General features: G+C 41.6%; 1 protein-coding gene across 1 annotated transcript in view; it reads left to right on the forward strand.

Moving 5' to 3' along the window:
• LOC122945020 (potassium voltage-gated channel subfamily H member 8-like) overlaps positions 1 to 12,818 on the forward strand; it is a 687,640-nt gene that overhangs the window by 570,662 nt on the left and 104,160 nt on the right. Inside the window, exon 6 of the mRNA XM_044303816.1 lies at positions 10,264 to 10,510. Coding sequence (XP_044159751.1) covers positions 10,264 to 10,510 — 247 coding nt within the window. The remainder of the gene's footprint in view (positions 1 to 10,263; positions 10,511 to 12,818) is intronic.

Here is a 12,818-nt window from a genome sequence, read left to right on the forward strand (position 1 = left end):
ATGCCACAGCATCTCAATCGGGTTGAGGTCAGGACTCTGACTGGGCCACTCCAGAAGGCGTATTTTCTTCTGTTTAAGCCATTCTGTTGTTGATTTACTTCTATGCTTTGGGTCGTTGTCCTGTTGCAACACCCATCTTCTGTTGAGCTTCAGCTGGTGGACAGATGGCCTTAAGTTCTCCTGCAAAATGTCTTGATAAACTTGGGAATTCATTTTTCCTTTGATGATAGCAATCCGTCCAGGCCCTGACGCAGCAAAGCAGCCCCAAACCATGATGCCCCCACCACCATACTTCACAGTTGGGATGAGGTTTTGATGTTGGTGTGCTGTGCCTCTTTTTCTCCACACATAGTGTTGTGTGTTTCTTCCAAACAACTCAACTTTGGTTTCATCTGTCCATAGTGTTGTGTGTTTCTTCCAAACAACTCAACTTTGGTTTCATCTGTCCACAGAATATTTTGCCAGTACTGCTGTGGAACATCCAGGTGCTCTTGTGCAAACTGTAAACGTGCAGAAATATTTTTTTTTTGGACAGCAGTGGCTTCCTCTGTGGTATCCTCCCATGAAATCCATTCTTGTTTAGTGTTTTACGTATCGTAGATTCGCTAACAGGGATGTTAGCATATGCCAGAGACTTTTGTAAGTCTTTAGCTAACACTCTAGGATTCTTCTTCATCTAATTGAGCAGTCTGCGCTGTGCTCTTGCAGTCATCTTTACAGGATGCCCACTCCTAGGGAGAGTAGCAGCAGTGCTTAACTTTCTCCATTTATAGATAATTTGTCTTACCGTGGACTGATGAACAGCAAGGCTTTTGGAGATACTTTTATAACCCTTTCCAGCTTTATGCAAGTCAACAATTCTTAATCGTAGGTCTTCTGAGAGCTCTTATGTGCGAGGAATCATTCACATCAGGCAATGCTTCTTGTGAAAAGCAAACCCAGAACTGGTGTGTGTTTTTTATAGGGCAGGGCAGCTGTAACCAACACCTCCAATCTCATCTCATTGATTGGACTTAATTTGGCTTACACCTCACTCCAATTAGCTCTTAGAGATGTCATTAGTCTAGCGGTTCACATACTTTTTCCACCTGCACTGTGAATGTTTACATGGTGTGTTCAATAAAAACATGGTAACATACATTTTTTTGTGTGTTATTAGTTTAAGCAGACTGTGATTGTCTATTGCTGTGACTTAGATAAAGATCAGATCACATTTTATGACTAATTTTTGCAGAAATCCATATAATTCTAAAGGGTTCACATACTTTTTCTTGCAACTGTAAATAAATATATATTTATAGAATTTTTAAGAATGAAATTAATGAAGAAGAGAAATCTAAATCCAGTCAATATTTGGTATGACCACTCTTTGCCTTCAAAACAGCATCAGTTCTTCTAGGTACAATAGTGAGTGAAGCACGGTGCATGTTTGGAGCTGCATTTCAGAAAATGGAGTTGGAGATTTGGTCAGGATAAATGGTGACCTCGATGCTGAGAAATACATGCAATATCATCAGGGAGGTTTCTGATTGGCTCCAAATTTATTCTGCAGAAGCACAACGACCCCAAACATACAGCCAATGTAATTATGAATTATCTTCAACATAAAGAAGAACAAGGAGTCCTGGATGTCATGATATGGCCCCATAAAGACCTGATCTCAACATCAGTCTGTTTAGGATGAAATTAAGAGAAAGAAGGATCTGAGCAAGACTCTGTCCAACGTTTCGTTAGTTCTCCAAGATGTTTGGAACAACCTCCCTGCCAGGTTCCTTCAAGAATTGTGGGCTAGTGTACCTAGAAGAACTGGTGCTGTTTTGAACGTGAAGGGTGGTCAAACTAAATACTGATTTAATTTATTTTTTATTCATTCACTTTGCATGCTGTCAATTAATAAAAATAAGCTATTAGCACTTCTAAATTTAAAAGCATTCTTACTTTGCAGCATTTTTTTCCACACCAACTTTAGCACAGTACCGTTACTGTATATATCACTCTACTTAGCTCCTCCTGCTCTATAATAAGTTGTCTTCAACTCAAACACCAATTCCAAAGCGACAGGTTCCCTTTAAAGGTAGATTTTGGCTACAAGGTCTTGTTTGCCTAGTTAAGCAATGTCCTACCTTTGCCAAATTTTGAAAATGTGGACAGTTTGGCCTCATGCACGCGACCGTAGTTTGGGTCCGCATCCGAGGCCGCCGTTTTGGCGGCTCAGATGCGGACCCATTCACTTCAATAGGGCCGCAAAAGATGCGGACAGCACTCTGTGTGCTGTCCGCATCCGTGGCTCCGTTCCGCGGCCCCGCTGACAAAAATAGGCATTTATATTGCCGGCGCCCGTTCCGTTCTGCAAATTGCGGAAGGCAACACGGATGGCTTCTGTTTTTTGCGGAACCGCGGTTTGCGGACCGCAAAAAACGGCACGGTCGTGTGCATGAGGCCTTTTACTAACGGGATCCAAGAGGTAAATGTGGTAGTAGAAAGACATTACTAAATAGTTGACAGAAGTTCTGAACGGACTTAAGAACAAACTATGAAATAAGTACAAATTAAAGGTTTTATGTATTATATATCGCATATATATCTCACCAGTTTCGTCTTAGGGTTTCCTGCACACGTTGTGGATTACACATGCTTTTTTCTATATGGATTCTCATGCAGAAAAAAGGGTATTGCAGTACCACTAAATTTGCAACTAGGTGGTACTAGTGCAGGAGGGGTGACCCAACACAGTCCTACACTGGCAACACTGATTAGACTGGATCAGACTGTTCAAGGATGCCTCCTACACTGGTGACACCCAGTTGCAGATTTATTAATAAACTTTTAGTAGCAGTAACTGAGGTACATAGACTTATATGAAAAGATGCTCCAGAATTATTATATTACGGGGAATACAAGTGCAGTGAGCCTCCATGGAGTCAGTGCTGAGGATGGGAGTGGTAGTGGCTCCTGATAAGATGTTGTTGTGTCATGAAGTGATACTTCAGGCCACACTCCCTGGGGTTCAGTGCAGTAAAAAGGTGATGATGGAGGAACCAGGAAGAAATATTAGAACAAAGAACTCCTTTCTTTACTGAGTGAAAAAACAGATAACAGCACATCCAGCAGCCGTTTGTACAAAGTGCAATTTCTCCTCTTAGATAATGACATATAGTGGCTGGCAATGTGGCAGAAGATGACACTCAGAAGTGTGCCACCTGATGCTGTCTCTGATTCCCTGTCTCTGACTGGGAAAGTCACTCATAGAGAAAGATTTGAGTGTCCTTGTGGATGGTAGATTAAATTACAGCACACAATGTCAATCAGCTGCTTCTAAGGCCACCAGGATATTGTCATGCATTAGACGAGGCATGGACTCGTGGGGCAGGGATGTAATATTACCACTTTACAAAGCGTTGGTGCGGCCTCATCTGGAATATGCAGTCCAGTTCTGGGCACCAGTCCATAGAAAGGACGCTCTGCAGCTGGAAAAAGTACAGAGGAGAGCGACTAAAATGATAAGAGGCATGGAGGGTCTTAGTTATGAAGAAATATTAAAAGAATTGAATTTTTTTAGTCTTGATAAGAAACGTCTAAGGTGGGACATGATTAACCTATACAAATAAAAATATGGTGAAAAACTGTTCCATGTAAAATGCGCTCAAAAGACAAGGGGGCACTGCCTCCAATTGGAGAGGAAAAAGTTCAGTCTCCGGAAGCGTCAAAGCTTCTTTACTGTAAGAACTGTGAATCTGTGGAATAGACTTCCTCCGGACGTGGTCACAGAAGGAACAGTGGACAGTTTTATAAAGGGTTTAGATGAATTCTTAAACGTAAACAACATTAATGCTTATGAAAACGTGTAGAAATCTGAGTCTCAATTCCTTCTGGGATTCGAATCCCCACCTATCCCTATCCCTTGGTTGAGCTTGATGGACTTATGTCTTTTTTCAACCGCATTAACTATGTAACTACGTATGTAACTGTGGTGATAGTGTCTTGATGTGTTTCCCACCACCTTGCAGAGTCTTGATAGCTTGATTTCTTGATCACTCTGCTGACATAAATACATCGTAGTTTGCAATTCCTCTGTGATTTAGGACCCTGCAGTCTCCCTAGGGCAATTATGTCCTCCTAAGTAAGTCACCTCTTTGGTCCACCTAGCTTGGAGGAGTGGGAGATGGATTGCATGCTCCCTCACTCCTCACTCTCTTCTCTACATTCTTAGACTGACTCTCCCTAGATCACCCCCATCCTTGGCAGGAAGTCGGACCAACCCACTTCTACCAAGAGGGGAGGAATGAAATGGTAAGTTCCATTACTGTTACCAAACATTGCCAACCATACCCCTTCTGCTCGTGTACAAAGTGTATTACATGTCATTACATTAACATTGCATATAAAACAGTAAACAATTGCAGATACCATAGTAGTATCCCCGGGTCTGGATTACTACACAAGTAGTTACTAAAATAGGCATGTCAGGTGAGGAAACAGGTCCTCTTTGGGGCGAATTCTACTTGGAATCCAGGGTTTGTAGTCAGATATGGATTATCTCCATTTGAATGGGGCTAATCCATGTGCAGATCTGTGACAGTTCAGACTGCTAACCCATGGCCAAAATCCAAGGGTCAGTCTTGAGTTTCTGGCATGGATACCAATGCTGATATTTGTGCATGATAAATCAGCTGTGTGAACATGTTCTAAAGAAGATGAATCTAAAACAAGGACATAGAAAATGCAGATCATGTTTATAGTCCTCATTGGACACTTCATTGAATCATAACTGATAGCTTTCAACTACCAGGATAACATGTTACTGCTTTATAGGCCTCATTTACTATATTGGACTGCAGTAGAAGAGAGAACTCCTTAGTAGTGTTGGGCGCGAATATTCAAATAGCGAGAATTCGCGAATATTTAGAATATAGTGATATATATTTGTAATTTCGATTATTCTAGATTTTTTTTTTCATCAGTAACCTCCCTTCTTACTTGTGGGCCAATGAAAAGGCTGCAATGTCTTTGTCTGAGCTTAGCAACATCCCTAGCAACCAATAGGAAAGCTGCCTACCCCTTACTATATAAGAACCTCTCCAGCAGCCCTTGAATGCAGTATTTTGCAGATCTAAGAGAGACAGCAGTGTCATTGCCGTGCTCTCTGCTTTCCTGTCATTACATTAGATAGTTAGCTTTTATATAATACAGATAGTTAGTGGGAGATAGTCCGTGTAGGTTAGATAGTGATATAGTGTAGCTGATCCATACATACATGCTACAGACATAGTGCTGTGATGTCACAAGTTCACAACAATACTTAGTGCACCAATCACTAATAAGTAGTCAGACCTGTTAAAATGTGAAGTTGCACGTATTGCGCAAAAATATGCGCATCATTACTGCCGATTTCGTAATCGTGAATATATTGGAGCACTCTATCCGCCTATAAAGCTATTGTATGGTTCTGCCATGCCAACCATTTTCTCCAGTCTCAGGCAACTTCTAGCAGCTTGAAAAATGTAGCTATAGTGACCCACAACTGTATTTTGCACGCATTATGCGAATATTACATTGCCGATTTTTTGCGATCAAGAAAATAATCTCAAATTCCCGAATACATGAGTGAATGCCGTGCGTGGAATCCGCTGCGTGAAAGACAGCCAAGCCAGCTCCGGACAGCAGAGACACGGAGCATTAACATGATTGATAACGCTCCAAGCCTCTCTGTGACCTTTTTACTACAAAATCACGGTGAGATAAAGTTGTCACTGTGATTTTGTAGTAGAAAGATCACAGAGAGGCACGGAGCATTATCAATCATGTTAATGCTCCGTGTCTCTGCTGTCCGGAGCTGGCTTGGCTCTCTTTCACGCAACGGATTCCACGCACGCCATACGCTCGTGTTAAAGAGCCCTTAAGGTTTTCAAGTTCTCTGCTTGCAGTCATTCAGTGGTGATCTTTATCGCTTCCTTCCAGGCAGTGGCGTAGCTAAAGGCTCATGGGCCCTGATGAAAGAGTTTAGTTTGGGCCCCCCTTCCCTCAGTGCTTTGTGGCCAGGGGAAGGGAAGCACATTGCCTTCCTGCTGCCTGAGGCAAAAATTTCTTGACCTAACATCTTCCCTCCAGCCAGAGGTGTAACTTGACCAGCATGCACCTTCTATAAAATAGGTGTCTTCTCATGTGGTACAAGGGTCTTTGGGGCCCCTCAGGCTCCTGGGCCCGGTAGCGACTGCTACCTCTGCACCCCCTATAGCTACGCCCCTGCTTCCAGGGAATAAACACCTATCCAGGTGGTGTGGTGGACCCTCAGGTATCAGTGCCATGTCTTGTCCTGTGTGATCATCAAATGTTCAAGATAGATTTTTATCCTCTGGAAGTAAGCAATGAATTTTCCCATTAAATAACAGCAACCGTAGATCTTGAAAACAGTAAAAAAAAAAAAATTATATAGAAAAAAAATTCTAAATCAGATAAACATAATTGCCTTTCAATCTGTTTCATTCTTTGTTTCAGGTATTAAATGTATTCGCATTGTGTGCCATTTCTTATATGTATACCGGGTCCACAATGCACCACAGAATACGTTGGCGCTACAGAAGTGCCGCACAGGTAGAATTATAATAGTGTCATATTTTAGCAGGTAGGAAGTTCTCTTAATAGCAGCGGTCTGGTAGAAAAGTCGGAATAAGGTAAGTACATTAGTGTTATGGGATGACATAAGGTGAGGACCAGAAACAGTTATCAGACTCTGCAAATTGTTCTTCCAAACAGAATCATTTCATGCTGGTAAGAAGCACACAACACGCTGGGCTTAATTATCAAGCGGTGTGCATGAATTCAACCCTATCCCTGCCAAGAAGGGTTTTCTATCCTCACTAGGGTATGCCCTCTCAGAACTTTGCGGAGGCTTAAATGGTTATTACGGCCAGAAGTTGTTTGGCGGCTTGAGATTTAAGCAATATGAAGTTTATGTCTCCTCTAAAGGAATACAAGTCCACAGGCACTTCTAACAAGTAGTAATTATAGGTATTAATGGTCTGTGGCAAATGTAATGCTCTCCTGATATAATAGCCTGATGATATGTACAGTCTGGTGCCTAGGTATTGCAGTCAATTAGCTAGAATTAAAATTATGATTGTCAAAAAATGCTTTTATTAGGTTGCTGCAGCACTGCAGGGGTCATTTACTATGAACCCCTATGCCTGAAACTGTAAGTAAGGCGTCGGCCACATTGCATTTGCATGTACCCATTGATTTGAACGTGTCTGTTCACACTTCAGATTTTTTTTTACTGTTCATGGGTCAGTAAAAAAAATCATGGAGACAAGCACTACTTTGGTTCATGATGCGGATCAAACATGCCCATTGAAGTCTATGGGTTCATGAAAATCATGGACAATCTCACTGTAGACTGATAGGAGAATTTTCAGATGAGCTGTGTCCGTGGAACAAGGATGACACACGGAGGGTAAAAATGGACACACGGACAAAAAAAGTATCCTTCATGGATATCTTCACGGATGAAACACAGATGCTTTTTTTCATGGACTTGAAAAAGACATGGAAATGTGGACGAGGCATAAGCCAACCAGAGCTAGACAAAGATGTCCCTGCGTCAAATTTATCATCCAGTCTGAGCCACGGTGATAAATCTGGTGCAGGTCTAGACAGCCTATCTAAGCCTCCACCATTTATAACATTAGTAAATGTGGGACATTGTATGACTAAAAACACTACCCCAAAAAAAGGCTTGAAAAAACGCCAGAATTTCATTGTGTTTTTCACATACCAGAAAAACAAGAAAAAAACCAATTATAGGGACCAATTATCCAAAACACCGGCCTTTGATATCCCCTGTGCACCTAAATGTAAGCACAGGTGGCATTTCTACACCGCCTTGACCAGTTCCTGAAACTGAGGCATGGTGGGGGCAGGGTATGGATGGGGCAATCAGCCCTGGCACATTGACTATCATTTATGTCAGTTTACTAGCGTAAATGACAACTGAAATCTAGGTGCATGGACTTATAGAGAAGTCTATGAGAAAAAGTCTCAAAAATGCCACACCCAAGCCATGCTGCGATTTAAAGATAAAAATCCAAAAAGCAAAAAGCAATAAATAGCAGGAGACTGTCCAATAATGCCACCGGTGATGGTCAGTTCGCAGTGTTCGCCAGCGAACACATGCGGGCTGCCATCTTTAGTAAGGTAGACTCACCCGTCCGGCGATGCACAGGTAAGCCCTTACCTGTGCCTGTACCGGGAGACGGCCTGAAATCAAATGCAGTCACTGGGAGCAGGCAGTTCTGAGAACAGCCCGGTGAAGGCCCCCGGCGGCTGTTATCGGAACTGCCTGCTCCCGGTGACTGCATTTGGTTTCAGACCAGCTCTTGGCACAGGCACAGGTAAGGGCTTACCTGTGCATAGCCAGACGGGTGAGTCTACCTTACTAAAGATGGCGGCCAGTATGTGTTCGCTGGCGAACACTGCGAACTGACCATCACTGAATGCCACTACATGTAGCGCATTTAATAATTTTCTATTTGCCCATATGTAGCATCTGGTTGATGATTTTTTTGCACCAACAAAAGGTGAAAAAAGCTGTGTTTAAAAAAAAAATACGTTGTATGAATTCCCCCCTATACACTTCATTTTTCTACAGAATTTTTGCTACAAGCATATGATTGGATTTATGGCTACATTAGATGTCCAGACGACTACATCTCCCCCGCTGTAGTTGACATTATATGGGTACAGCCACATGGGGCATAAAAACTGTGGAATTGTCTGCAGCATTTTACAGTAGTACCAAAGTGGACGAGATTTAAATAAATCTCATCCACATGCTGCGTAAGAAATCTTCAATAAAAATTGGTTCCCATCGTTCCCAGTCCCTATGCAATGCATATATGTCTGATTAGTCATAGGCCATGGGCAGGTTTAGATGTATGCATCAGGAGAATTTCTCCATAGACCCCCTGAAGGTAGAGCCCAAATGTGATATGAACCTGGTGGATCCAGAAGTAGAAAAGGAAGCTACTGAAGTGCCATTATCATAATGAATACAGCACTTGAGTTGCTTAAAAGACGTAAATGACATCGTCAACAAGATGATTGCCTTCTTCCTGTGTAACGGTATTTATGATTCAACATGATTAGCAGAGAAATTGTAACCAGTCAGCGTTCTACAGATTCAGATATAAAACGTTGCTGTGATTGGAATCGACAATGACATTTACAAGTTACCTTTATGGAATGTATTACCTATCTGCATCTCATTATGTGACGACTATGGAGTTCATTAACTCTCTTCTTCTGTCTGATTACCTAATGTATTTGTTTTATATTTTTACCATCAGAAGCAATGAATAAAAACTGAAGGATGTGTCTCAGAAATGTATTGAAAGTTAGGAATCTTTCTTCAAACCTGTCTGCAAGGATCTGTCTATGGAACTTAGAAATGTAAACTGTTTAATTTAGTAATGGGTCAGCGATGATCAAGACTTAAAGGGTTTCTGCCATCAGTAGCTGACTGACATTAGTGATGTGCTAATCTCAGCGGAACATAAGCGTATGACTTATCTCCCTGCTGGCCGCCGTTTGCGCTAAATAATGACTTTTATAATATGCTAATGAGCCTCTAGGCGCTAGTGGGGCGTTGCTGCAGCACCTAGAGGCTTCGTCCTCTCACCGTTTGGCACGCCCCTGTAAAGGTGATTGACATCCTCGTCTCCTCCGTGCCCTGTGCCGTCCATTTTAGTATTAGGCGCAGTGAGTGAAGGACGCTTGCCTGCTGCTGTCCTTCACTCACTGGACGACGCAGACGAGGATGTCAATCACCTTTACAAGGGCGTGCTAAGCGGTGAGAGGACGGAGCCTCTAGGTGCTGCAGCAACGCCCCACTAGCGCCTAGAGGCTTATTAGCATATTATAAAAGTCATTATTTAGCGTGGATGGCGGCAGGCTAGGAGATATAAGTCATTATACAGTTATGTACTGCTGACATTAGCACATCGTTAATGTCAGCCAGCTACATAACGATTTTTCTGATGACCGAAACCCTTTAATTTCAAGGTTGGCCATGACAGACTCTAGACTTATTCCCATTTGTGTCTCATAGTTCATGTCTAACGGCGGTTTTGCTGTGTTTGAGAAAATGGATTTTAAGAAATATGGCAATGCATTTTCTGCCCAGTTATTTGAACAGCTTATTTTTTTTATTTCATTTTTTTTAAAGAAACTTTAAAAAATATGACCTTTTCTTTTTTTTCTCATCCATAGAACGTGTTTGGCGAGAAGCCCACAATTCCAGAATACAAGGTTGCTGCAATTCAGAAGTCACGCTTCATTTTACTGCACTATGGCACTTTTAAAGCAGGCTGGGACTGGCTCATCCTTTTGGCCACCTTCTATGTCGCTGTGACGGTTCCTTACAATGTGTGCTTCGCCATCACTCGAGATGACTACAATTCATCACGTAGCCCGCCGAGTGTTAGCGACATCTTTGTTGAGATCCTTTTCATGCTTGGTATGAGAAAGCAAACTTTTATTTGTATTCTTCCCTAGCTGCTAAATGATCAAACTGCTCTTGACCTTATTCCAGCACTTACGTTAGGCCTGGTCAATATCTGCAAAATATGGAAATATGTCATGGACAACAGGTCATGGCAAGCAGGATGGAGGCTGCTGATATGAGTCACTGTTTTAAATTACATATTCAATTCTATAAATTTAGCAGAACTTACTCATTCTCAATTTTTCAACACTTTGTTTTGCTGTCAGTGAATAGAAACATTGTTAATATTCAGAGCAAACCCATCCTGACCCAGAGCAGCGTGTTCTTACAATGTATTGAAGTACAGTAGGTAAGGGCTATCAGTGGGAGGTCTGGGCAGGAGAAAGACAATAAGGTTATTAATGTTTCTACTTAATAGACTAGACTGATACATGGTTACAACCAGGGGAGGACTGGCCATAGACCCTACAGGGAAATTTCCCAGTGGGCTGATGCCCATGGGGCCATACTCATGGCTGATGGCTGGGTACATAATGATCTGATGCTCTAAGCATTAATTAATGTAGGAGCATCAGGGACTTATGCACCTGGTCAGAGGCCGCAGGTGCCTTCCTGAATGCAACTGTATCACCATCTTCAAGACAATGATACTGAATATTATATTAAGAGCCTCTGAATATAAACAAAAATGTTTCAATTCACTGTCAACAGAGATCAAACAGAGATCTTGACCTTCGGCCATCGATTATTACAAATTTCTTTAGTTAGTCCCCCCCCCCCCAAAAAAGGAAGTTAGAGTCTCACCAAACTTAAAATGCACGCTCCAAATTTGACATCTGTGACTACCTATAAGGTCAGGAAATAAAAACTCTGCATGTCATGAGCAGCGGTAAATTTGCTCCAAAATATGTGCTAATTCTGTCCACAATAACTCTGTCTAAACCTTGGAGACCACAGGCACGTTCTGAAGTATCAAGAAAAGTCACAAGTTTGGAGGCAAATTTGGTACACACCATAACGTGCAACTTTTTTTGTGTAAACTGTTAAGGAAGTAAACCATAGTATGTGAGAAAGCAGCATGATATAGTGACTGTTAGATTATTATTATTTTTTGCTTCATGTCACTAAATCCTGTTGACTGTAAAACAAAAAAATTCAAAATCTCTGTGACTTGTCATTAAGTGGAAAATATAGAAAATAAGCTTTATTAACAGAAAACTCCCTATCATATATTTCTCTCTAAAGAATTGTTATCTTTCTCTTTTAAACACTCCATTATGGGGATTTCACTATGGCTTGTAGACTGGATTTTCACATTTAGGTTTTTTGATGCAGTTTTTGAAGCCAAAGCCAGAAACTATAAAGGAGGATACATATTAAGGAAATCCCGGGTCTTCTACTCCTTTTAACTCCACTCCTAGCTTTGGCTTCAAAAACTGCATAAAAAACGTGAACGTGGAAACCCATCCAAAATCAGCAAACTGAACTGAGTAAACTGCAAATCTGGCTAATTGGCACTTTGCAGCTCTCAGAACTGTAGACACTCTGTGTGGTGGCATATAGTGCCAAGTCATAGCAGGCTGTTATGGGAATAGTCTCCCCTTGAAGCAATGTTTCTAGCAGAGAATACAACCATGTCCAGTGGACCATGGTGCAACATTTTTCTTTGGGACTTCATGCCACCATGTGTTAATGTATGAAACTGGAAGCATAGAAAGGTACTGTAGGTCCCCTTAGATTTTTATGGATGCTATATTACAAAAACATCCAGTTTGAGTGTGCAAGATCTACCGTAATTCTTCTCCATAAATTCACACTGCAATGGAAGGGACACTTTGCCGCCATGGTGTCTTTCGTTTTACTGTGTAGGATGATAGGTGGTGCTGATACTGGAAACCATGCTTTTGGCAGTCCTTGAAAATACATCTACAGGTTTTGCATATTCTTCCAACAACTATCTTACTATATCACATCCAACTGATTCCTTGTATGTTTATCGGTTCCCGGGCATCTTTCCTAATGATAGATAGAAGTGCAGGCCTGCTCATTTCACTCTATTTTGTAAAAACAAACACCATTATCATGTGTTAAATATCTGTTCCACTGGCATCCTGGAACCCTGCTGAGATGTCCTTGTAGCTTGTCAGTTTAAGAGCCGGGTTGAGGAGCGGGTAGACATTCATTCACAAAAGACGATGTGTCTGTGAGCTGTGGAACCAGTGTCCTGGGGAGGCAAATGTATTGAAGATTTTCTAGTTATTTTTCACAGAGTCTGGAATTCATTTCCAATCATCTTGTTAATTATTTACTAGGGCGAATT

This window comes from Bufo gargarizans, chromosome 8, assembly GCF_014858855.1.
Source record: "Bufo gargarizans isolate SCDJY-AF-19 chromosome 8, ASM1485885v1, whole genome shotgun sequence".
Taxonomy (NCBI): domain Eukaryota; kingdom Metazoa; phylum Chordata; class Amphibia; order Anura; family Bufonidae; genus Bufo; species Bufo gargarizans.